Below are 26,580 nucleotides of genomic sequence, written 5' to 3' on the forward strand. Positions count from 1 at the left end.
AGGGTTATGGCAGCTGGCTACTGCCATAACAACGATATTCCTCTTCAAAGTTAGGCGTGCGTATCGGCGTGTGGCAGTCCGTAAGTGGTTAAAGAGAAGCATGGTGGTGAATGATAATCACGGATACTCACAGCAATCAAGAATTTTCATATATGTTTATAAAAAGGACTTTATATTGTGGGAAATTGTGATTGTACTGTTTAATTTACGAATATAATTTGTCTGACAGGCACTATAAAGAAAGACACTGGAGGTTTTTTTTACATTGGGATGGGACAAAAGGGACAGATCTGTTTTTAGCAGTATAGTCATAGGTTCTTCAGCTGAATATAAGTTTCCACTTTATAGTAGCAAGAATATTCAAAATAGCTCTTCTTTTTTTCTTTTGCTGCAGGCGGTTACGAGATGAAGAGTCCCGATCATCTTCACTTCCTGACATCCCTAATCCATTCCCGGAACTTTGCAACTCCTCCCCTATCCTCAGCAACACACCTAACAGTAGCTCCCCTCTGGAAGGGGGTCCCCACGTGAGTATACTAAAAAAACACCTTTATATCAATACATTCATACTACTGGGGCCAGTGCCATTGTCCATTGTCCATAGCAACCAGTCAGATTTCATCCTAAAAATAGCAATCTGACTCTTTATAATGTGCTACATGTTTGTTTTTCATGCAGATATCTTTGCTCCATTTTGTAGCAACCTCCCTAAATAATCATCTTTATCAAATCCTGGCATAATTTGATTATTAAGCACACCAGATTAACCAACAATCTTTCACAGGAAAGGACTGAGGCAGAAAAAAGGCAAGACATTTTATGAGTGGCCAAAGATGAGTAGATATCTCCTTGAGAATGACATGTAATCAAAGATCTGCCCAACCCCAAATGCATCATGACGTCCCACCTTGGGTTTTTTCCTAGAGTTTAGAATGTTACACACATGTACCAATATTCAATCTGCGCAATCCAATATTATGTGAACCACAACAAAAATATGTGCAAAAACTAGTGCTAGAAAAGTTGCTGGCCAACAGCCGTAAGTTATTCTAAACTTACTATACTAAATAAATACCAAAAAATTCTATAGCTCAACTCTCAAAGTAATAAACACAATATACAATCACAAAAATAAGTGCAATAAATGTTGCGTATAAAAATAGTCCAATGAATATTCAATAAATATCCAAACATATGAAGAAAAATCAAGAAAAAATGATATCCAACTTGAATCCACTTAATCACCACTGTGACATATACGGAACAGTTCACGGGGGTCTGGTCAGAAAAATATTCTTCTAGCGGAGGTCCGGAGTGTCATATTGGTGCTATGACTCTACTTCATATTCTCCACATCGCAGCCTCCTGTGAACGTCACAAGCCCCCCATCACAGACTGACCCCCAATCACAGACTGGCGCCCAATCACAGACTGACCCCCCATCACAGACTGACCCCCCCAAACACAGCCTGACCCCCCAAACACAGCCTGACCCCCCAAACACAGACTGACCCCCATCACAGACTGACCCCCATCACAGACTGACCCCCATCACAGACTGACCCCCAAACACAGACTGACCCCAATCAGAGACTGGCCCTCATCACAGACTGGCCCTCATCACAGACTGGCCCTCATCACAGACTGGCCCTCATCACAGACTGGCCCTCATCACAGACTGGCCCTCATTACAGACTGGCCCCCATCACAGACTGGCCCCCATCACAGACTGGCCCCCATCACAGACTGGCCCCCATCACAGACTGGCCACCCCTTAACAGACTGGCCACCCCTTAACAGACTGGCCACCCCTTAACAGACTGGCCACCCCTTAACAGACTTGACCCCCCCAATCACAGACTGGCACCCCATCACAGACTGGCACCCCATCACAGACTGGCACCCCATCACAGACTGGCCCCCAATCACAGACTGGCCGCCCCTTAACAGACTGGCCGCCCCTTAACAGACTGGCCGCCCCTTAACAGACTGGCCGCCCCTTAACAGACTGGCCGCCCCTTAACAGACTGGCCGCCCCTTAACAGACTGGCCGCCCCTTAACAGACTGGCCCCATCACAGACTGGCTACCCCATCACAGACTGGCTACCCCATCACAGACTGGCTACCCCATCACAGACTGGCTACCCCATCACAGACTGGCTACCCCATCACAGACTGGCTACCCCATCACAGACTGGCTACCATCACAGACTAGCCCCCATCACAGACTAGCCCCCATCACAGACTAGCCCCCATCACAGACTAGCCCCCATCACAGACTGGCTACCCCTTAACAGACTGGCCCCCATCACAGACTGGCTACCCCTTAACAGACTGGCCCCCATCACTGACTGGCCCCATTACAGACCCCCCTCGATAGTAGACTCCTGTCCTCATAACAGCACAGCACTCCCCACAGAGCCCTACCTTATTCACAGAAGACCAAAAGCACAACAGCCCTGGACATCCCGCCCTTTGTCCAGAGTGGCCGCACTTCTCATCTTGTGTGAATAAGACAGGCAGTGTGAGGAGGAGGCAGTGCAGCAATCTTATCAAAGGGACAGACACGTGTGTGGCATTTCTGCCATGCTGTGAACATAGCAGCAGCCAGGGCCGCTGTTAGAAATCATGGGGCCCCATACAGCCTACCTGACGGGGCCCCATTGACCCCGCCCACAACCCATCCTGGCTCCGCCCATAACCCCACCCCTGCCTCCACGTTGTCAGGGCAGGAGGCAGGAGCTGGAACATTTAACATTTACAGTGCCCCACCAATCATAACTGCATCTGAATGGGAGAGATGTCAGTGTTTTGACATCTGTGCCCATTCAGTTTGTGTCTTCATAGGGAGCTTTCAATCAGGTCTGCATGAAAAAGGATCTAATTGCAAAGCTTGGGTGAAAGGTTATGAAAGGAGAGTGGTTTGGGGGTGGTAAAAATGCAGCTTGGCTATGTATTTTTACTGTCCCTTCCCCCATCACATGTGTAAAAGTAGCATCTCACTATGTGCTCATGGTCATTATCATTATGATGATCAGAGCACAGCAGGTGCTGTGTGGCTCTGTCAGTGTAACATGACTGTGTGATGCTGACTTTGTTATGGCTGTGCTGAGTTATAGTCTGTAACACACAGTACAGTCATATATCAGGAAAGTCAGCACCACACAGTCATGTTACACTGACAGAGCCATACAGCACCTGCTGTGCTCTGATCATCATAATGATAATAACCATGAGCACACAGAGTCTAGGGACTGCACATGCTACAATAGTGTGACCTGTCAGTGTGTGTGTGTGTGTGCAGGGGACTGCTTGCCTGTGCACCACTGCCATTGTCCAGATTACTCCTGCTGCTCTGTCTGTCTCAGCCGTCCCAGTGATAAGTCCCTCAAGCTGCAGCACTTACTGGATGAAGGGAGCCGTATAACAGTAATATCCATCCGCCGGAGAGGCATACAGTGAGCAGGAAGAACTTTAGTTTGTGCAGGTATACTGAGAACAGCATGCGGCACAGCATTGTATCCCTGCACCCGAAAATAGAAAAAAAGTCCCTCTTCTGCTTTCACCTCCTGGGCCCCTCTGGTAACCTGATGGGGCCCAGGAAATGAATATATATTCCTTATATATTTTAGTAATCAAGTGTGTGCAGGTTAATATAGTTATTTTTTTTTTTTGTTGTTTTTTTTTTTTAGCTAGAAGTTAAAAGCTGCTCGGGCCCCCCCTGCTGGCTGGGCCCGGTACAACAGGGCTGGTTGTACTGCCCTATCAGCGGCCCTGGCAGCAGCAGGCAGGCGAATTGGCCGTGGGGAGAGGACACTCAGGCAACTGTTTAGCCAGGCTGCAGTCCCGGGTACTATGGCAACTGGAGCCAGAACCGGACCGAGGTCCTCCATTTAGTGTTGCCTGATTTAGAATGTATACAAATGAGAAACAGAGCAGGTCTATAGGTGGCCATAATGTTCCATGGGCTAGTTATTCCCTTAATCAAAGTGATGCAGTAATAGGAAAGCTTCTATTTAGTGCAGTGAAGATGCAAGAGGGTGCCATGCATAGAAATTAGTTGTACTGAGGAAAACATTGGGCTTGAGTAAGGTCTTCTAAATTGTCAAATTGTTTTTTTTACCAGAGAAGAGCCATTTCGAGGCATTGGCCAGCTTTATATAACAAAGTGCCCTAAAGTCTTTCTTTTGCCCATCATGATTAGTTATAGTCTCCATTTCATTGTACCATACTGCAATGGGATTATGATAGGGAGATTGGGATTGACTGTTGTGGGCAGCAAAGCTTGTTCTTCTTTCAGAAACCTTTATGCCATAGAATATGTGGATGAACTATGATTATGTTGGTGAACAGCCAAGCTTAACAAATGTGCTTTCCCTCAAGAGCAGATGGTGAAGGTGTACAGCGAGGACGGCACGTGCCGGTCATTAGAAGTGACAGCTGGAGCAACGGCCCGACATCTGTGCGACATGCTGGTGGAGAGGGCACACTGCGTGAGCGACGAGAGCTGGTCTCTGGTGGAGCTACATCCGCATCTGGGGCTTGGTGAGGGAGAAATACAGCCATTAATATTTACTAATGCATGTGCTAATTTATGGAGCTTTGAGCTTGTTTTTTTTTTTTATACTAGTGAAAAGCAAAGTGGTGAAGTTGCTTTGGTAAACTCATTTTATCCAGAAGACCTGGATATGAAAGAGATTTAACTGCAAAGAGAACATTTTGTCATCTGACTTTGAATTGATATATACAGTACATTGTATACTGTATATACAGTGAGGGAAAAAAGTATTTGATCCCCTGCTGATTTTGTATGTTTGCCCAATGACAAAGAAATGATCAGTCTAAAATTGTAATGGTAGATTTATTTACAAGTGAGAGACAGAATAACAACAAAAATGTCCAGAAAAACGCATTACAAAAAAGTTATACAGTGGTACCTTGGAGTACGAGCATAATTCGATCCAGAAGAATGCTTGTAATCCAAAGCACTCGTATATTAAAGGGAGTTTCCCCATAGGAGTCAATGGAAACTCAGATAATTTGTTCCACAGTGACTACTATTGTATGCAGTACCACGTGTGGCCAAGGGTGGGGGGGGGGTGGGGTGCTGGACACACTCGGAGACTGCTCAGAGACACTCGGAGAGGCTTGAGAACACAGTGTTTCCGAAGTGTCTCTGAGCAGCTCAGAGTGCATCCGATCGGCTCTGAATGTCACCAGCACCCCTGCACCTCCAAATGCGGCACTGCACACCCCATTAGCTTGAATCCTGCTCATCTTGCGAGACAACGCTCGTAAACTGAGTCAGGATATTTAAAAAAATAGCTTGTATTGCAAAATGCTTATAAACCGCATTACTCGCAATCCGAGGTATTACTGTAAATTGATTTGCATTTTAATGAGTGAAATAAGTATTTAATCCCCTATCAATCAGCATGATTTCTGGCTCCTAGGTGTCTTCTATACAGGTAACAAGCTGAGATTAGGAGCACTGTCTTAAAGGGAGTGTTCCTAATCTCAGCGTGTTACCTGTATAAAAAAAAAACCTGTCCACAGAAGCAATCAATGAGATTCCTATCTCTCCACCATGGTCAAGACCAAAGAGCTGTCCAAGGATGTCAGGGACAAGATTGTAGACCTACACAAGGCTGGAATGGACTACAAGACCATCAACAAGCAGCTTGGTGAGAGGGTGACAACAGTTGGTGCGATTATTCGCAAATGGAAGAAACACAAAATAACTGTCAATCTCCCTCGGTCTGGGGCTCCATGCAAGATCTCACCTCATGGAGTTTCAATGATCATGAGAACAGTGAATCAGTGCAGAACTACACAAGAGAATCTTGTCAATGATCTCAAGGCAGCTAGGACCATAGTCACCAAGAAAACAATTGGTAATACACTACACCATGAAGGACTGAAATCGCCCACAGGGTTCCCCTGCGCAAGAAAGCACTTGTACAGGCCCATCTGAAGTTTGCTAATGAACATCTGAATGATTCAGAGGAGACTTGAGTGAAAGTGTTGTGGTCAGATGGGACCAAACATGAACCCTTTGGCATCAACTCAACTCACCGTGTTTGAAAGAGGAGGAATGCTGTCTATGACCCCAGGAACACCATCCCCACTGTCAAACATGGAGGTGGAAACTTTATACTTTAGGTATGTTTTTCTGCTAAGGGGACAGGTCAACTTCACCGCATCAAAGGGACGATGGAGGGGCCAAATATTGGGCGAGTTCCTCCTTCCCTCAGCCAGGGCATTGAAAATGGGTTGTGGATGGGTATTCCAGCATGACAATGACCCAAAACACACGGCCAAGGCAACAAAAGAGTGGCCCAAGAAGATGCATATTAAGGTTCTGGAGTGGCCTAAGCCAGTCTCCAGACCTTAATCCCATAGAAAATATGTGGAGCGAACTGAAGGTTTGAGTTGCCAAATGTCACCCCCAAAACCTTAATGACTTGATCTTTTCATGTGACAACACTGAAGAAATTACACTTTGCTACAATATAAAATAGTGAGTGTACAGCCTGTATAACAGTGTAAATTTGCTGTCCCCTCAAAATAACTTAACACACAGCCATTCATGTCTAAACTGCTGGCAACAAAAGTGAGTACACCCCTAAGTGAAAATGTACTAATTGTGCCGAAAGTGTCAATATTTTGTGTGGCCACCATTATTTTCCAGCACTGCCTCAACCCTCTTGGGCATGGCATTCACCAGAGCTTCACAGGCACTGGAGTCCTCTTCCACTCCTCCATGACGACATCATGGAGCATGTGGATGTTAGAGACCTTGAGTTGGACAGTGGATGTAAGAGACCTTACACTCCTCTGTTTGAAGATGCCCCATAGATGCTCAATAGGGATTTGGTCTAGAGACATGCTTGGCCAGTCCATCACCTTTACCCTCAACTTCTTTAGCAAGGCAGTGGATATCTTGGAGGTGTGTTTGGGGTCGTTAACATGTTGGAATACTGCCCTGCGGCCCAGTCTCCGAAGGGAGGGGATCATGCTCTGCTTCACTATGTCACAGTACATGTTGCCATTCGTGGTTCTCTCAGTGAACTGTAGCTCCCTATTGCCAGCAGCACTCTTGCAGCCCCAGACCATGACACTCCCACCACCATGCTTGACTGTAGGCAAAACACACTTGTCTTTGTACTCCTCACCTGGTTACCACGACACACGTTTGACACCATCTGAACCAAATACGTTTATCTTGGTCTCATCAGACCACAGGACAGGGTTCCAGTAATCCATGTCCTTAGTCTGCTTGTCTTCAGCAAATTGTTTGCGGGCTTTCTTGTGCATCATCTTTAGAAGAGGCTCCCTTCTGGGACAACAGCCATGTGGACCAGTTTGATGCAGTGTGCGACGTATGGTCTGAGAACTAACAGGCTGACCCCCACACCCCTTCAACATCTGCAGCAATGCTGGAAGCACTCATACATCTAATTCCCAAAGACAACCTCTTGATATGACTCTGAGCATGTGCACTCAACTTCTTTGGTCAACCATGGTGAGGCCTGTTCTGAGTGGAACCTGTCCTGTTAAACCGCTGTATAGTCTTGACCACCATGCTGCAGCTCAATTTCAGGGTCTTGGCAATCTTCATATAGCCTAGGCCAGCTTTATGTAGAGCAACAATTTTTTTTTTCAGATCCTTAGAGAGTTCTTTGCAATGAGGTGCCATGTTGAACTTCCAGTGACCAGTATGAGAGAGTGAGAGCGATAATACCAAATTTAATACACCTGCTCCCCATTCACACCTGAGACCGTGTAACACTAACGAGTCACATGACACCGGGGAGGGAAAAGGCTGATCGAGCCCACATTGGAAATTTTCCCTTAGGGGTGTACTCACTTTTGCCAGCTGTTTAGACATTAATGGCTGTGTGAGTTATTTTGAGGGGACAGCAAATGTACACTGTTATACAAGCTGTACACTCACTACTTTACATTGTAGCAAAGTGTAATTTCTTCAGTGTTATCGCATGAAAATATATAATAAAACATTTACACAAATGAAAGGGGTGTACTCACTTTTGTAAAATATTGTGTTTACTGTAAATAAAATATTCATCACCCTCCTTCAAGCTTCTTATCCCTGCACTCTGAAAAGTCAGTAAATCTTCATAGACTACTTCCATTAAAAGATAAGTATACAGACACTTTAAAATGACTGTATAATGTACATAATGGCATGCAAAACTCAAATGCAAAAGGCCAATAAAAAGCGTAACAAACAAAATGAAATACAGAAAATACTGCGCCAACTTCCAAACAAAATCTCTTCTGTGATATCAGCTCTCTCATCGTATTCAAAGTAAGATCTTACAAGCAAAAGGTAGACCTCAAACAAAAGAGGTCAATCAGTGTTTTATTAGATGAACAATGAAAGACATGAGCAGTTGAGGACATCTGCTGGCCAGTTCTCAACTGCATCTCCCAAAACGTATTTTGCCACATCGCATGTAAAAGAAAAGCACTTTTTATTAAAAACAAGAATAAAACTTACAGAACACATGATGACAGCATGCTATGCTCCGCCCTACACACTACGTCATAAATGGCGTCATCAAAGACATACAATTAACATTAAATGTATATACAAATACCATACTGGTGACCCCACAATAGGGATAAAACTTTTTCGCAGTTTAACAAGACTCGGGGCTACTCATTAAAATGAGAAGAAACAAGGTTTAACTTTAAACTACGTAGAGAGTTCTTTACTGTAATGCCGCATACACACGAGCGTATTATCCATCGGAAAAAACTGATGCTTTTTCTGATAGAATTCCACTCAAGCTTGGCTTGCATACACACGATCATACAAAAGTTCTCTGAACTTTCGAGCGTCAAGAACGCAGTGACGTACAACACTACGACGAGCTGAGAAAATGAAGTTCAATGCTTCCGAGCATGCGTAGGAATTTTACGCATCGGAATTTGTATAGACGATCGGAATTTCCAAGCGAAAAATAGAGAACTCTCAATCTTTTGCTGGCTGGAATTCTGCTAGCAAAAGTCCGATGGAGCATACACACGGTTGGAATTTCTGACCAAAAGCTCACATCCGACTTTTGCTGGCAGAATTTCTAATCGTGTGTATGGGGCTTAAAAGTGGCAAGGGTGTGGAATTCCCTTCCACAGGTGGTGGTCTCATCGGGGGGGATTGATAGTTTCAAAAAACTATTAGATGAGCACCTGAAAGACCACAACATACAGGGATATACAATGTAATACTGACATATAATCACACACATACAGTAGGATGGACTTGTGTCTTTTTTTCAACCTCACCTACTATGTAACTATGTTCAGTCGGATAGGAGGCAGGTTGAACTACTCTTCCTTTAAAGATGTACTCCTTTATGCCTCCCATATTTATCAGCCATATAACAGATACAAACTCTGAACCACAAGGGACTCCAATACCCATAAACATATACATTAAGGTAATCACAATTGGCTTTTGGTCGACTTTGATTTGCTTTCAATTGATTTCTACTACAATTTTGCTCAGCGGATTACTCTAAAATACAATTGCATAAAATTGGATGGTCTAGAGAAAACTGCCACCAATGGTTCGAAACATTATCTGGCTTTAAGCGGTCAAATCAAGGTGAAGTATAATCACAAATGGCTTTTAGTTGACTTTGTTATGCTTTCAGTTGATTTCCACTACAATTTTGTTCAGCAGATTGCTCTAAAACATTAAATAAATGAAACATCAGATGTGAAATTGCTGAGGACTGTTGTGGTCCATGCATTTAAACCTAGCATTGGCAGACTCAGTGGAAAATACTAGACCCGGCCATTACTGTTGTGCAAATGCAGACACTTATTATTGTATTATTTTATCTTGCAGAACGCTGCCTTGAAGATCACGAATCAGTGGTGGAGGTTCAGGCCATGTGGCCTGCAGGAGGAGACAGCAAGTTCATTTTTCGAAAGAATTTCACCAAGTATGAACTATTCCGAGGATCTCCAGTGAGTACAAAGAGCCTACACAGAAACAGTTAGATGGTTGGGACCAGTCATTTTTAGATAATTATATGTTACTCCTCTTTTGTCATTCAGGTATGCTCTGGTTATACTCCTCTGCATGACTAACCTCAGTACAAATATTTGACCTGTTGCATTTTTACAACATGTGATCATTGTTGATCCAGACAGGTCATATCTTCATAAAGTACAGATTTAAGCCATATATTATATGATATAAGCCATATAAGCCTAGCATTCCCTTTTGTATCTAATCTCAGTGACAGCTGTTCATATTTCTTGTCCTGGTGTCACAGTAACGGGGAAATGAAGGAAAATTTCCCCAATAGGGTCATAAAAAACAGAAATAAACCTAGCAGAGACTTTAAATTGAATCCAAGAAAATAACTTTCTTTTTCGCCCTAAACATATATAGATTAATAGTATATTTTATTTTTGTCCCCCCCAGTATGCATTATTCCCAGAGGACATGATTGCTGGAAACCTAGAAGCTCACAAAGGACTCTCTCACTCAGAGCTCATACAGGTGCGTATAAGACTAGATGAGGCAAAAGATCTTGGCCTCCAGTGTTGGGAAAAGTTCCTAGGCATCGTATTTGGACTCTGTGGTTCTTGCTGACAGCCTGACAGTGTCTGGGACATTCTGTACGCTGACTATACAGGTCAGAGAAGGGTGAAACCAACCACTAGTCAGGTTTGTATTACATAGACTGGACATCTGAAACAAGTCTGGGCTGCATCTATGTAAATCCAAGATTGCTTAATTACATGTATCAAGGGTGAAATTTTATCATTATATTCCTTTGCAGAATTTCCTCAACTCGGGCAGTTGGCCCGAGATCCAAGGCTATTTACATATGAAGGAAAGTGGGCGCAAAGTCTGGAAACGATTCTTCTTTTTCCTGCGCCGGTCAGGGCTTTATTACTCCACCAAGGGGACCTCAAAGGTACGTACATTGTGCAAGAGGCATACATAAAAGCCTACAAGAATCATTATTTATTTATTTATTTATTGTTGTGAATATAGATGTTGGCGTGGGACTGTGTGCTCTTGGTTCCAAGAGACCTAATTCCCATATGGATAAAGCGCAGCATGTTCCATTTTATACCATCCCCCCCCCCCCCTTCTTCTTTTGAAACTTTTTTTGTCAGAACCAGGTACCCACTCACACTTCCGGTCGGATCACCTAGGCGATTTCATCGGAAGTCCCCCTCCCTCCCTGCCCACTCCATGCCCACTCCATGCCCACAACCTCCTGGGACAGATCATAGATCCCAAAAGCCTGCTGGACTATTTACAAAGTGGGAAGCCAGCTGTGAAGCCAGTGTTAATTTCATAGACAAAAAAATTTTTGGCATAATTTTCGTCAGCGGCATATTTCTAGTGACAAAAACGAAAATTACCCCACATTTTCAGCAATTGAAGAAAACTCTGATGAACACAAATGTGAGGTTTACCCACACAAACTTACGGTTTCCTTGGAGCTCCAAAGAAGCCCAGCAAGGAAGGTAGCAACCATAGTGTGCTTAGTGGTGTGTGGTGGGGTGTGAGGTGCTTAGCACTGTGCAGCATTGCAGGCCTCCTCAGACCACCGTCTAGAGCACTGTGCATTACAGGCCTCCTGAGAGTCCCGACTCATGACTGTCTAGAGCACTGTGCATTATAGACCTCCTCAGACCGCCCTGAGCACTGTGCAGCATTATAGGCCTCCACAGACTGTCCAGAGCACTGTGCAATGCATTACAAGCCTCCTCGGATCGCCCAGAGCACTGTGTAGCAGTATAGGCCTTCTCAGACAACTGTATAGAGCATTGTGCATTACAAGCCTCCCCAGTCCTGAACGTCCAGATTACCAGAGCACTGTGTAGCATTACAGGACTCAGACTGCCCAGAAGACTGTGCATTACAGGCCTACCCAGACCACTCAGAACAATGTGTAGCATTACAGGACTCCTCAGACTACCGTCCAGAGCATTGTGCAGCATTACGGGCCTCCTCAAACCACCTTCCAAAGCACTATGCAACATTACAGGTCTCTCAGACCACCATCCCAGAGCACTATGCATAAAAGGCCTCCTCAGTCTGCCGTCCAGAGCACTGTGCATTACAGGGCTCCTCAGACCGCCATCCAGACCACTGTACACTACAGGCCTCCTCAGACCACTGTCCAGACCACTGACTGTGCAGCATTACAGGCCTCCTCTGACCATCCAGAGCTTAAACCTTGATACCATAAATAATCACATGATATTAGATTTTTTTTTAATCCAAGAGTATATAATGAGTTTGGAAATTCTAGAGAAATACTTAAATAATGCATTACAATTTAACTAAACATTCGATTTTAGTCGACTAAAATGTACTGCAGATTTTAGTCAACTAAATATGACTATAACTAAAACAATTGCAGATGACTAAGACTTATATAGTAGTCAAAATACTATGATCTAATCAAAACTAAATCGAAATTTGATGCCAAAAGGAACACTGGTCACAGCCCATATTCCTAATGCAGGTGCCCCGAAGATGGGTGAAGAAACCCCTGACTGTTAAATCAGAAGCTACACTTTAAGAGATATATATATATATATACCATACCTAGGTTTTAAAAACAAAACATTCATAAGTTATAAACTTTACAAATCATAAAACAGGGTTTGATGCCCTGTAAGCAAAAAAATGTTGTGAGGTTTCATATGCTTTTAAGAGGATTAGGGAGTTTCTGGCACACTGCTCTTTATGGTGAATTATTTACAACAGTAAAATGGTGACATTACTGTGTCAGAGGTGATGGCTGTAATGTTAGATGGGTGTGATAAGGCCGTATATGCCTTTCCTCTTTCCTGAACCTGAAGGTATTATGATATTCTTGGATAGTGTAATCTACTACGGAAAACACAAACAAGTATAAGGCATTTATTGCACATAGAATCATTGTCACAAAATCGAACATCGCCATAAAATTGATCCAGACTCCATATACATGTCATCTAACCAATTTACTGTAAAGTCCATATCACGCAAAGGTCTTCGATGGATGATGCAGTCGATAACATTGGGTGCATTTACAGTCAATAGCATTAATCCCTTTGGAAGTTGCAGTTATTGAAACCTGTTCCAAAACGTGCTGCAAATAGCATTTTTTTTTTCAATTTAACACCTTAAAACACAAATGTGAATTGTGCAAAAAAATATTACTAGAGAAAACAGTTTTGGGATTTTTAGGGTCGAGTGCTATAACTACATATCAATAAAAAAAATATTGGTTTGAATCCCAACCACGACACCACCTGCACAGAATTTTTATCAGGAACTTGCTAAAACTCAATCAGTGAATGGCCATCTTTAGCGTTACTGCCCTGGATTTAATATATGGGCAGCACAGCTGCTAAGTGTTTAGCGCTTCTGTCTAGCAGCACTAGAGTTGTTGGTTCAAATCACACCCTCGGCATCTATGAGTTAATATTATGTTCTAAAACCTGTGGCCATGTGGGTTTCCTCTGGGTACTCCGGTTTCCTTCCACACTCCAAAGACAAGCTGGTAGGTTAATTGACTCCTAAATAAATTGGCCCTAGTATGTGTATGTATTAATGTGAGCTTCTTGAGGCCAGGGATTGATGTAAATGTACAATAAGATATACATGCACCGCCCACTTTATTAGGTACACTTAACTAGTACCGGGGGGACCTTCTTTTGTCTTCAGAATTGCCTTAATTCTCCATGGCATAGATTCAACAAGGTGTTGGAAACATTCCTCAGAGATTGTGGTCCATATTGACATGATAGCATCACGCAGTTGCTGCAGATTTGTCGGCTGCACATCCACAATACGAATCTCCCATTCCACCACATTACAAATGTGCTGTAATGGATTGAGATCTGGTGACTGTGGAAGCCATTGGAGTACAGTGACCTCATTGTTATGTTCAAGAAACCAGTGGAGAGATGATTGGAGCTTTGTGACATGGTGCATTATCCTGCTGGAAGGAACCATCAGAAGATGGGGACACTGTAGTCATAAAGGGATGGACATGGTCAGCAACAATACTCAGGTAGGCCGTGGCATTTAAATGATGCTCAGTTGGTACTAAGGGGCCCAAAGTGTAGCAGGAAAATATCCCCCACACCATTACACCACCAGCCTGAACTGTTGATACAAGGCAGGATGGATCCATGCTTTCATGTTGTTTACACCAAATTCTGACCCTACCATCTGAATGTCACAGCTGAAATCGAGACTCATCAGACCAGTCAACGTTTTTCCAATCTTCTATTGCCCAATTTTGGTGAGCCTGTACGAATTGTAGCCTCAGTTTCCTGTTCTTAACTGACAGGAGTGCCACCCATGTGGTCTTCTGCTGCTGTAGCCCATCTACTTTGAGGTTTAATGTGTTGTATGTTCAGAGATGGTATTCTACATACCTTGGTTGTAATGAGTGGTTATTTGAGTTACGTTTGCTTTTCTATCGACTCAAACCAGTCAGCCCATTCTCCTCTGACATCAACAAGGCATTTTTGTCCACAAAACTGCCTCTCGCTGGATATTTTCTCTTTTTCGGACCATTCTCTGTAAACTCTAGAGATGGTTGTGTGTGAAAATCCCAGTAGATCATTCATTATTGAAATACTCAGGCCAGCCCTCCTTGCACCAACAACCATTCTGATGCTTGGTTTGAACCTAATAAAGTGGTTGGTGAGTGTGTGTGTATATATATATATATTGTGAGGGGGTTCGCTCGGTAGCGGGTGTGTGTGACCCCCTGGATGGGTTCACAACACAAAGTCAGGCACAGCAGACAGTGTTGTAGGTGCAAAAAACAAAAGATCCGGTTTATTTAGGCTACATGCAGTGATACATATAACAGCCAAACAAAATAAAACAAGAAAATAAATCCTGGTCAGCTTGACCTCTAACTACACACGTAGACTCCCTGTCTAACAACTGGGTGCAGCCTTGTGCTGCCCCAGTCCCTGTCTCTATTGTAGGGGTTTGCCACACAGGCGTTAACTCACCGCACAGAACAGATCTCAGACTCCCCAGTCTATACACACAAAACTGGTTCCAGGATGGAGCATCTCCCTATGCATGCTGGGGTTTTTTGTAGAGGCCTTAATGAGCCCACTTAATTCAGCTGGGCTCATTAACTCTTCCCCTCTAATTGTAAAAGTCTGCATAAAGCCTGAATCTAGGACACACATATTTACCATCCTGGATACAACCAGGTGACTTTACCTGCCTGCTGCCACATACCCCCCCCTCTTGTTTCAACCTTGGGGTTGTAACACCAGCAGTCAGACACGCATGTATCCGAGACAAAGCATCCACATTCCCCATTTTAACACCAGGGCGATGCTTAACTGTAAAGTTAAATTCCTGTAGGGCTAGGAACCACCTATTTACCCTTCTATTGGTCTCCTTGTTCTGAGCCATCCACTTTAAAGGAGCGTGATCAGTCACCAGGTCAAAGTGCCTACCTAGCAGATAGTACCGAAGGGAATCTAGAGCCCACTTCACTGCTAAACATTCCTTCTCAATCGTGGAGTAATTTACCTCATGGGACTTCAACTTCCTGCTGAGGTAAATGACTGGGTGCTCTTCCCCTTTCCAGACCTGGGATAACACTGCTCCTAACCCAACGTCTGATGCATCAGTTTGTACAACAAAGTCCTTAGAGAAGTCTGGTGAGTACAACACTGGCTGGCTACATAAGGCTGTTTTTAAGGACTGAAATGCTTCCTCAGCCTCTGGGGACCATTTAACCATAACCGACTCTTTCCCTTTTGTCAGGTTGGTGAGGGGCACAGCCTGAGAAGCAAAATGGAGAATGAATCGTCGATAATAGCCAGCGATTCCCAGAAAGGCTCGTACCTGTTTCTTGCTGTTGGGACGTGGCCAACTCTGTATGGCCTCGACTTTATTGACTTGGGGTTTTATCACCCCCCTCCCAATAGTGTACCCAAGATATTTGGCCTCCTCCTGTCCAATGGTACACTTCTTTGGATTGGCCGTAAACCCAGCTTCCCGGATAGAGTCTAGGACTGCTTGTACTTTTGGCAAATGTGAGACCCAGTCTGTGCTATGGATAATCACATCATCCAGGTAAGCTGCAGCATATTTCTGATGGGGCCTCAGAATCTTATCCATTTTCCGCTGGAATGTTGCCGGTGCATTCTGTAACCCAAACGGCATTCTCTTATATTGGAATGCCCCATCTGGGGTTACAAACACAGTTTTCTCCTTGGCCGACTCGGCCAGGGGAATTTGCCAATACCCTTTGGTGAGATCAAGAGTTGTCATATATCGGGCTGTTCCCAGCCGGTCAATCAACTCATCTATACGTGGCATGGGGTAGGTGTCAAATTTTGTAACTTTATTTAATTGTCTAAAATCGTTACAAAACCGCCAGCTCCCATCAGGTTTGGGCACTAGTACAATAGGACTGGACCAGTCACTCTGGGACTCCTCTATCACACCCAATTCCAGCATCCTTTGAACCTCCCCACGTATTGCCTCCCGTCGGGCCTCTGGTATTCTATAAGGTTTTAGTTTTACCCTTTCTCCTGGCGGGGTGATAATGTCATGCTCTACGCCAGATGTTTGTCCCGGAAGCTCAGAGAAAATCTCTTTGTTACGAAGTACAAACTCTTTAACCTCCTGTTGTTGGGCTTTCGATAAGGTGTCTGCTATTCCAACCTCAGGAACTAAGCAATCAGGCTGTACTTGTGACAAAGTCTCTGCGACTAGGGATTCCCTATCCCTCCAGGCTTTCAGCAGATTGACGTGATAGATCTGCTCCGGCTTTCGCCTTCCTGGCTGTCTAACCCTGTAGTTCACCTCACTAATTTTTTCAATTACTTCATATGGACCTTGCCATTTGGCCAGAAATTTGCTTTCAACCGTAGGGACTAGCACCAAGACCCTATCCCCCGGGGAAAAAGTACGGGTCTTGGCCCCACAGTTGTACACTCTCTGCTGTGCTAACTGCGCTTGGGTTAAATGTTCCTTTACAATTGGCATTACCTGTGCAATTCTATCTTGCATCAGGGCGACATGCTCAATCACACTCCTGTGAGGAGAACTCTCATTTTCCCAAGTTTCCTTGGCGATATCCAGCAGCCCTCTTGGGTGTCTCCCATAGAGCAACTCGAAGGGTGAGAAACCCGTAGAGGATTGGGGTACCTCCCTAATGGCAAACATCAGATAGGGTATTAGACAATCCCAATTCTTTCCATCTCTATCCACCACCTTCTTTAACATTTGTTTTAGGGTTTTGTTGAATCTTTCAACCAACCCATCTGTTTGGGGGTGATACACAGATGTACGCAATTGCTTCACTTTGTACAACTTGCATAATTCTTTCATAACCCGGGACATAAAGGGTGTACCTTGGTCCGTAAGCAGTTCCTTACAAATACCCACGCGGCTAAAAACAAGGGATAGCTCTTTGGCTATGGTTTTGGCCGAGGTATTTCGGAGAGGAATTGCTTCCGGATAACGGGTGGCATAGTCCAATATAACCAAAATGTACTGATGCCCCCTAGCAGACTTCATTATCAGACCTACCAAATCCATTGTGATCCTCTCAAAGGGGACCTCAATGATAGGAAGAGGTACCAGTGGGTTACGGAAATGTGGCATAGGTGCCGACTTCTGACACACAGGGCAGGAGGAACAATACTTTTCTATTTCCTTCATGACCCCAGGCCAATAGAATCTCTGCAATACCCTCTCTCTGGTTTTCTCTGTCCCCAGATGACCTCCCAGAATGTGTCCATGAGCCAATTCTAACACCAACTTCCTGTAAGGTTTGGGCACTACAAGTTGCTCAATGGTTTCTTCTGCCCTTTGAGCCACTCGATATAGCAGGTCCCTTTCCATAGTGAAGTACGGATAAGGGCAAGTCCTATCTGGGTTCACTAACTCGCCATCTATTTTCACCACATTTTCCCGTGCCTTTATTAGGGTGGGGTCTTTTAACTGTTCTGTGGCAAAATTTTCCCTGTGAACCTCAAGATCCGAAAACTCCACAGACGGCATGTTTTCATCTGAGGATGTTGGCTCCTCCCCAGTTTCTCGAGTTTCCCCCGCCAATACCGACAAGGGAAATTCAGGAGAGTCCTCACCACTCCCAGAGGAATTCTGGTCATCTTCCTGGTTTATAGGGGCACCAATGGGGGCCTCAGGACAATCCCAGAGTTCCCAGAATTTTGGAAAATCCCTTCCCACAATAGCATCATGTGGTAAGTGAGACACTAACCCCACCTGATGAGAGAGGTTACCTTTGGGGGTCTCAAAAAACACTGAAGTTACAGGATACTCTCGGGTGTCCCCATGCACACAAATAACAGCCACCCTGTTCTTCCCAGAGACCTCTGTAGTAACTAATTCAGCTTTTATCAATGTTACCAGGCTACCTGAATCTAGCAACACATCAACATGTCTACCATTAATACACATTTTACATAAATGTTTCTCAGGTCTCCGAATGGCAGTGCATGCAACTGTCGCAAACAGCGACTGACGTCTCTCCCTTATAAAGTCACATTGCATAGGCTCATCCACAACTGGGCAATTGGCTGCAATATGTCCCTCTTGCCGGCAGCGGTAGCAAATAATTTTTTTCGCTGCCTCTTGCAGCATGGGCTTCCTGGGCTGCTCCCGCCAGACCTTAGGTAGAACTCCCACCCTCTCACTCTCTCCACCCTCACCCCTTGGAGTCATCTTACCCGCCACTGGGGATGATCTGGTCTTAGGGGGGAAAGTCCGTGAGTCCCTGGAAGAGGTGGTCAAGTTCTCTGTAGCCAAGTACCTCTCAACCAGATCCACAAGTTTATCTGCATTTTCTGGGTCTCCATGGCTTACCCATTTTTGGATGGCAGTAGGAAGAGCTCTCAGGAAACGATCCATAACAACACGTTCCACAATGTTTGGTGCGGTCAAAGTCTCTGGCTGCAGCCACTTTCTGCTCAGGTGAATGAGGTCATACATTTGAGACCTGGGGGGTTTTCCAACCTGAAAAGTCCAGTTATGCACACGCTGAGCCCAGACTGCCAGGGTGACACCCAGCCGTGCCAATATTTCTGCTTTTAGCACCACATAGTCTTTTGCTTGGTCAGGCTCTAGGTCATAATAAGCTTTCTGCGATTCCCCAGTTAACAGAGGGGCCACCAGTCCAGCCCATTGCTCCTTAGGCCACTTTTCCCTTTCAGCAGTCCTTTCAAATGTGGTCAAAAACACCTCCGGATCATCCTCTCCAGTCATTTTTGGCAGTAAACGGCTCACACCAAAGGATGCGGTATTATTGTAACCACTTGTTTCATTGGTCTGCGGACGTTGCTGTATTAATGTCTCTATTTTCTGTTGAAAATTCTGCTCTTGCTTCTGCAACAGGTCTATGAAGCGGGCTTCAGATCGCTGCTGGGCTTGTTGCTGAGCTTCCAAACTCTGCTGCAAAGTTGCATTTGTCTGCTGCTGATTTGCATTTGCCTGCTGCTGGGCTTCCAAACTCTGCTGCAAAGTTGCATTTGTCTGCTGCTGATTTGCATTTGCCTGCTGCTGGGCTTGTTGTTGAGCTGCAAGGCTCTTTTGTAAACCTGCATTTATTTGCTGCTGGTTTGCATTTGCTAGAGCCAGCTGTCTCAGTATCTCCTCCATGCTGGCCTTAACAAAAAAAAAAATAAAAAAAACTGCCAAAATTCTCCACCAACTGTGAGGGGGTTCGCTCGGTAACGGGTGTGTGTGACCCCCTGGATGGGTTCACAACACAAAGTCAGGCACAGCAGACAGCGTTGTAGGTGCAAAAAACAAAAGATCCGGTTTATTTAGGCTACATGCAGTGATACATATAACAGCCAAACAAAATAAAACAAGAAAATAAATCCTGGTCAGCTTGACCTCTAACTACACACGTAGACTCCCTGTCTAACAACTGGGTGCAGCCTTGTGCTGCCCCAGTCCCTGTCTCTATTGTAGGGGTTTGCCACACAGGCGTTAACTCACCGCACAGAACAGATCTCAGACTCCCCAGTCTATACACACAAAACTGGTTCCAGGATGGAGCATCTCCCTATGCATGCTGGGGTTTTTTGTAGAGGCCTTAATGAGCCCACTTAATTCAGCTGGGCTCATTAACTCTTCCCCTCTAATTGTAAAAGTCTGCATAAAGCCTGAATCTAGGACACACATATTTACCATCCTGGATACAACCAGGTGACTTTACCTGCCTGCTGCCACAATATATATATATATATATATATATATATATAGTGTATATGTAAAGTACTGCGTAAATTGATGGTGCTGTATACCTGTGATAACACAAATACTTCATTACATAATGCTGAATTCAAGAACCTCTCAATAGATCCCTCCTATGTGCAAACAAAAATAGTCAAACATAGACCGAGGTAGTATGGAAATTGGCATTAATGAAGTTCTGTATATAATAGTTCCATGTCTTTCATGCTGATCCACCAGCCAATGCGCCCTGAGCCCACCTAATTGTGTGACAATAGCAAATTATTGGAAAAAAGAAGAAATAGCTGCGCTAATAATACTTTATCCCCTCTAGGGGGGAAACCTTAATTGATGAGTGAATCTCTTAAGTAATCAAACATTTATGTGAAGTAATAAATACAAATGAAAGAAGAAAATACCAATTAATGGAAATTATTGTTGAAGCTACTTAAATTAATATTTAAATTAATAAATGTGAAAATATATATACATATATAAATTTATAATAAAAATATATATAAATATGCAAATAAAATATGAAAATATAAAAAATTATAAATAGTGATGAAGTGAACCAAGTCTAAAGTGAATAAACTCAGATAATGTCCAATTAGTATTTAAAACAAATTGTGCAATCTTCCATCACCAAAAGTGCAAACACCACAAAGAATGCACACTTACCAGATGGCAAGCGTCAATCGCTCACATAAAATACCCAACAGTGTCCCCATAGTAGGTCTCAAATGGCAAAACAGCAGGTCAGAAATACACTGGAATGTACACCCGATAGTAAGCCAGCAGCTCTGCTTGTTTTGCCTCCTATCTCACAGGATAAGTGTACAGAGCTTTTTCACAGATAACAAGAATGGGAATAGGAAGCCCATCACACAGAAATAAAACTAGGACTAGAAAATTATTATTCGCTATGGTCTTCCTGCTTCTCCTCCCGGCCAATCAGGAAGCGGCTCTTAAGACCTGATTGGCTGAGAGAAGAAGCGACCATATTGGCCAGGAGCAGGGGCGAAGATATAGGGGGAAGCTGCCTGTGACCTGGATGGGGTAATTGCAGGGCGGATGGGCAAACAACAGGGAGGGGATTTGTTCACCGATCAGCTGATCGGGGGAGCGACGGGGGGGGGGGGGGGGGGGGTTTGACCGACCAATTTGTACTCCTCAAACAGATCTACAGTGGTGTGAAAAAGTGTTTGCCCCTTTCCTCATTTCCTGTTCCTTTGAATGTTTGTCACACTTAAGTGTTTCGGAACATCAAACCAATTTAAACAATAGTCAAGGACAACACAAGTAAACACAAAATGCAATTTGTAAATGAAGGTGTTTATTATTAAAGGTGAAAAAAAATCCAAACCATCATGGCCATGTGTGAAAAAGTGATTGCCCCCTAAACCTAATAACTGGTTGGGCCACCCTTAGCAGCAACAACTGCAACCAAGCGTTTGCGATAACGTGCAATGAGGCTTTTACAGCGTCCTGGAGGAATTTTGGCCCACTCATCTTTGCAGAATTGTCCTAATTCAGTTACATTAGAGGGTTTTCGAGCATGAACGGCCTTTTTAAGGTCATACCATAACATCTCAATAGGATTCAGGTCAGGACTTTGGCTAGGCCACTCCAAAAGCTTAATTTTGTTTTTCTTCAGCCATTCGGTGGTGGACTTGCTGTTGTGTTTAGGATCATTGTCCTGCTGCAGAACCCAAGTTCGTTTCAGCTTGAGTACACAAACAGATGGTCAGACATTCTCCTTCAGGATCTCTTGGTAGACAGCAGAATTCATAGTTCCTTTTATCACGGCAAGTCTTCCAGGTCCTGAAGCAGCAAAACAGCCCCAGACCATCACACTACCACCACCATATTTTACTGTTGGTATAATGTTCTTTTTATGAAATGCAGTGTTCCTTCTACGCCAGATATACTTGGACACACACCTTCCAAAGAGTTCCACTTTTGTCTCATCGGTCCACAGAATGTTGTCCCAAAAGTCTTGGGGATCATCAAGATGTGTTGTGGAGAAATTGAGACGAGCTTTGATGTTCTTTTTGCTCAGCAGTGGTTTTCTCCTTGGAACTCTGCCATGCAGGCCATTTTTGCCCAGTCTTTTCCTGATGGTGGAGGCATGAACGCTGACCTTAACTGAGGCAAGTGAGGCCTGCAGTTCCTTGGACGTTGTTGTGGGGTCTTTTGTGACCTCTTGGATGAGTCGTCGCTGCGCTCTTGGGGTAATTTTGGGCGGCCGGCCACTCCTGGGAAGGTTCACCACTGTTCCATGTCTTCGCCATTTGTGGATAATGGCTCTCACTGTGGTTCGCTGGATTCCCAAAGCTTTGGAAATGGCTTTATAACCCTTTCCAGACTGATAGATCTCAATTACTTTCTTTCTCAATTGTTCCTGAATTTCTTTGGGTCTCGGCATGATGTGTAGCTTTTAAGGATCTTCTGGTGGACCTTACTGTGTCAAGCAGCTCCTATTTAAGTGATGCCTTGATTGTGAACAGGTGTGGCAATAATCAGGCCTGGGTGTGGCTAGAGAAATTGAACTCAGGTGTGGACAACCACAGTTATAGTATGTTTTAACAAGGGGGGCAATCACTTTTTCACACAGGGCCATGATGGTTTGGATTTTTTTTCACCTTTAATAATAAACACCTTCATTTACAAATTGCATTTTGTGTTAACTTGTGTTGTCCTTGACTATTGTTTAAATTGGTTTGATGTTCCGAAACACTTAAGTGTGACAAACATGCAAAGGGACAGGAAATGAGGAAGGGGGCAAACACTTTTTCACACCACTGTAATTAAAAAGCTTTCAGTGATATATTTAAAAGAGAATTCTGGAATGCAAAATAAACAAACCTTTATCTAGATGGATGCAGCATCGTTATGATGCTGAATCTGTCCCCCGCTGCTTCTAAGACCGAGAACTGAGTGATTAAAGACCACTGTTTGCTAAGTTCTTGGGCTTCAGAGAGCAGAGAGACGGTGATTGTTAGTCACCGGCTCTCTGATCTGCCCCTCCAGCACTCACTGGAGCGCTGGGCTGTGGAGGGCAGGAGCATCTGGCTCAGCTTCTCAGTAGCTCACTGAGAGGCTGAGCTAGGTGCCAGTCCAGGCATCTGGGTGGATCCCTACTTTAGAGTCGGGATCTCTGTGTAGCCTGGACCAGCTCAGCGAAGTCAGCTGATAGCAGACTTTAACCCGCTGTCAGCTGAAAATGGGTCGCAGGAGTACAGAACAAAGTGCGCTCCTGTGATTCATAGGCAAAGTAAGGCCAAATGAGCTTTGGCTCTACTTCTCCTTCAACAGACACAAATGAGAGAAGTTCATCATTAGGGTTATACATAGTATATTTGTTTTTATAAAGAACCTAAAAGAAAAGCAGATAAAAATTGGAAAGAAGGAAATGGGGGTTTGGTTAATGAAGACCCCCCTGAAAAAAACAGCTCTAAAGAGGTCAGCCCTCTTCACTCAATAAAAAAAAGTACATTTTATGGCCTACTCCCCTTAACCATCATTTATTTTTTTTTGTTTATTTTTTATTTATTTTTTCAGAACATGGTAGACTATACCTAATTAATTGCTACAAGTTCTCATAGGATAGGTTAAAAATTAAACCGCAATTTATGTGTCCTGCCATCATGTGGACAGAAAGTGATGTGGGACCCAGCAGTAGGCTACTAGCACGTGGTACCATGGGTCATATTTACTGTCGATTTTCTTGTAATTATTATTTTCCATTGATTTCCACTGATTTCCTTGTTGTATTTGCACTGTTGTGCAAACTCTATTGCAGTAATTATTAACAATAACTTCCTTATAACATTATACTGTGTGGGAACTTGTTGATATCTAAGCCTCTGGTTTCTAAATGGGAATTAAAGAGAAACTCTACAATATATAGACGGTCTGCACGGTCTGAATCTTTCAAGCACTATTGCTGAAGTAGTAGTAGAAGTAGCGAGAAGCACTTTACTATTGGAACTTTATGCTGCAGGTTGGGGCAATGGGATTATTACAATTATTATTAAACTTTGTGAAATCCATCTCTAAGGTTGGCCATAGCTTCACAGGGTTCTACTCAAGAATAACAGATAGGGAGACATCAGGCTATTGTCAAACATGCCTGTACTCAACACTATGGGGTTGATTTACTAAAACTGGAGATGGGTTTCTTTGCAGAGCTGCACCAGATTTAGCAATCAGCTTAATTTTAATTTTTTTTTTGCAAAGCTTAAACTGGTTGTAAACCCACTTTTTGGACTTCTACCTATTGGTAAGCCTAGAATAAGGCTTACCTATAGGTAGTGGAAATATCTCCTACACGTGTGCCGTTTAGGAGATATTTCACTGGTAGTCTGCTGAAAATTCCTACGGGCATACTAGCCCATTACGCTTTTTGACTGTAAGTGAGGTCACCACTATCAGCAGGTTAAACATGCTTGGGATAAACCTAGATCTATACTTTGACAACGGTACTAATCTTTGAACATCAGTATTTCTGGCCAAAATTTTTGGTACATAAAATACAGACTGGCAACTCAGATTTATGTATTTTGTTTTTCACTCATTTATACACAGCGCTTGTTTATACACCTGAGTTTACAGACATTGAAAACAATGGGCTGCATTTAGATCAGTAAAAAAACAAAACACCCGTATGTCTAAAAATGCTAAGTTTTTAGGCAGCAGTGTGCAAAAAAACAAAAAAAACAAAAGGCTATGCTTTGAGGAATACTTGGACATTATCCTTCATCACTTTTCTATATTTTAAACTTTCTCTTTAACAAAAGCAGTTGCTTCTAGTCACCAGTAGGGGGACAAAAAGGGAAGACACATTTTGTACTGGGCTACATGGGTTACTGTCTTAAAGCGGTAGTAAACCTGCACATTTTTTTTTTTTTTTAAACCTGCAAAGCAAAAGGCATAATTTAGCTAGTATGCACCGCATACTAGCTCATTATGAAATACTTACCTTAGAACGAGGCCCCGACATCTGGCCCGATCCATGCCGAGGGAGCTGACATGCTCCCTCGGCGGTTCTTCCGGGTATCGCGGCTCCGGCGCTGTGAGTGGCCGGAGCCGCGATATCGTCACTCCCGCACATGCGCGCGGGAGATTTCATTCCGGCCGCCGGTGTTCTGGCGTATAGAGTCCGGGCATCACATAGTGTCCACTCCGTACTGCGCATGCGCAGTACGGAGCAGACGAAGCTTCGGAAAATCACCGAAGCTGAACGGCGCCTGCGCCCTGAGTGGAGGTGGTAGCCCCACCATCCAAGCGGACATAGGGTTGTGAATTTTAGAGGGCTTCGCTCGCCACGCTTCGGGCTCGGCCTCGCTGCGCTCGGCTCTTTTTTATTCTAACTCCTTGGATAGTGGGGATAGAACCTGGACTCACGGCGCAGGCGCCGTTCATCCTCGGCAATTTTCGGAATCTGTGTTCCTGTGTACTGCGCATGCGCAGTACACAGGGGACACTATCTGATGGAGGACGCTATTTGACAAGACACCGGCCACTGCCGGATTTTCAGGCCGAGAATCCCCTTGTGCGCATGCGCCGCTGCAGTCAGCGGCGCATACCGAGGGGGATATCTCCTAAACCGTACAGGTTTAGGAGATTTTTTTTTTTACCTACAGGTAAGCCTTATTATAGGCTTTCCTGTAGGTAAAAGTTTAAAAATCGAGTATACAACCGCTTTAAGTGACAAATTGAATGTGAATAGTTCTTAGTAGAAATTATTTAAGGAATAGATATATTGACAACACATTATTACCCTTCAGGATCCTCGGCACTTGCAGTATTTTGCTGATGTGAATGAATCCAATGCCTACTGCCTGACGCAAGGCAAGAAGCTCTACAGCGCGCCCACTGAGTTTGGCTTCTGTTTAAAGGTACGTTCAATATAAAGCACCCACAAAGCATTTCTCTTTTTAGAGTGCATTTGCTCTCTTTTTAAACATCACTCTTTATCTTCTGCTTGGTTATGAAGCAAAGTGAAATGACTGGCTACTGATCAACCTCTGCCCGCTGGTTTGGCTCCGACACTGACTGGTCTAGCTGTTCTCTTATCGCTTTGGTGAGATCTTCTGGTCTCTAACCACTCACTTATGAAATCTTGGCATGTAAACCCTGGGGGAATTAGAGTACGAAAGAAATAGTACCAGTTTCCCTGGACAGCAGCTTGTTCTATAGGCCAAGATTGCGAGAGAGATTGGGACATTAGATAAGACCAGTTCTCCATGCCAGCATTCCATACTCACAGTGGAAATTAGGGACCTGAAATAACGAGATGACTGAAAGTGAGGAAACA

At 44.0% G+C, this 26,580-nt stretch overlaps 1 protein-coding gene across 3 annotated transcripts in view; it reads left to right on the forward strand.

Moving 5' to 3' along the window:
• The window catches only part of GRB7 (growth factor receptor bound protein 7), a 245,445-nt gene that overhangs the window by 172,373 nt on the left and 46,492 nt on the right, over positions 1-26,580 (forward strand). For all 3 annotated transcript variants that reach the window (XM_077459813.1, XM_077459815.1, XM_077459814.1), the window contains 6 exons: positions 395-527; positions 4,390-4,546; positions 9,882-10,003; positions 10,467-10,544; positions 10,828-10,965; positions 26,051-26,161. In XM_077459813.1, the coding sequence (XP_077315939.1) occupies positions 395-527; positions 4,390-4,546; positions 9,882-10,003; positions 10,467-10,544; positions 10,828-10,965; positions 26,051-26,161 (739 nt within the window). The remainder of the gene's footprint in view (positions 1-394; positions 528-4,389; positions 4,547-9,881; positions 10,004-10,466; positions 10,545-10,827; positions 10,966-26,050; positions 26,162-26,580) is intronic.

This window comes from Lithobates pipiens, unplaced genomic scaffold (assembly GCF_037356315.1).
Source record: "Lithobates pipiens isolate NorthernLeopardFrog02 unplaced genomic scaffold, aLitPip1_a1.2 Scaffold_28, whole genome shotgun sequence".
Taxonomy (NCBI): Eukaryota; Metazoa; Chordata; class Amphibia; order Anura; family Ranidae; genus Lithobates; species Lithobates pipiens.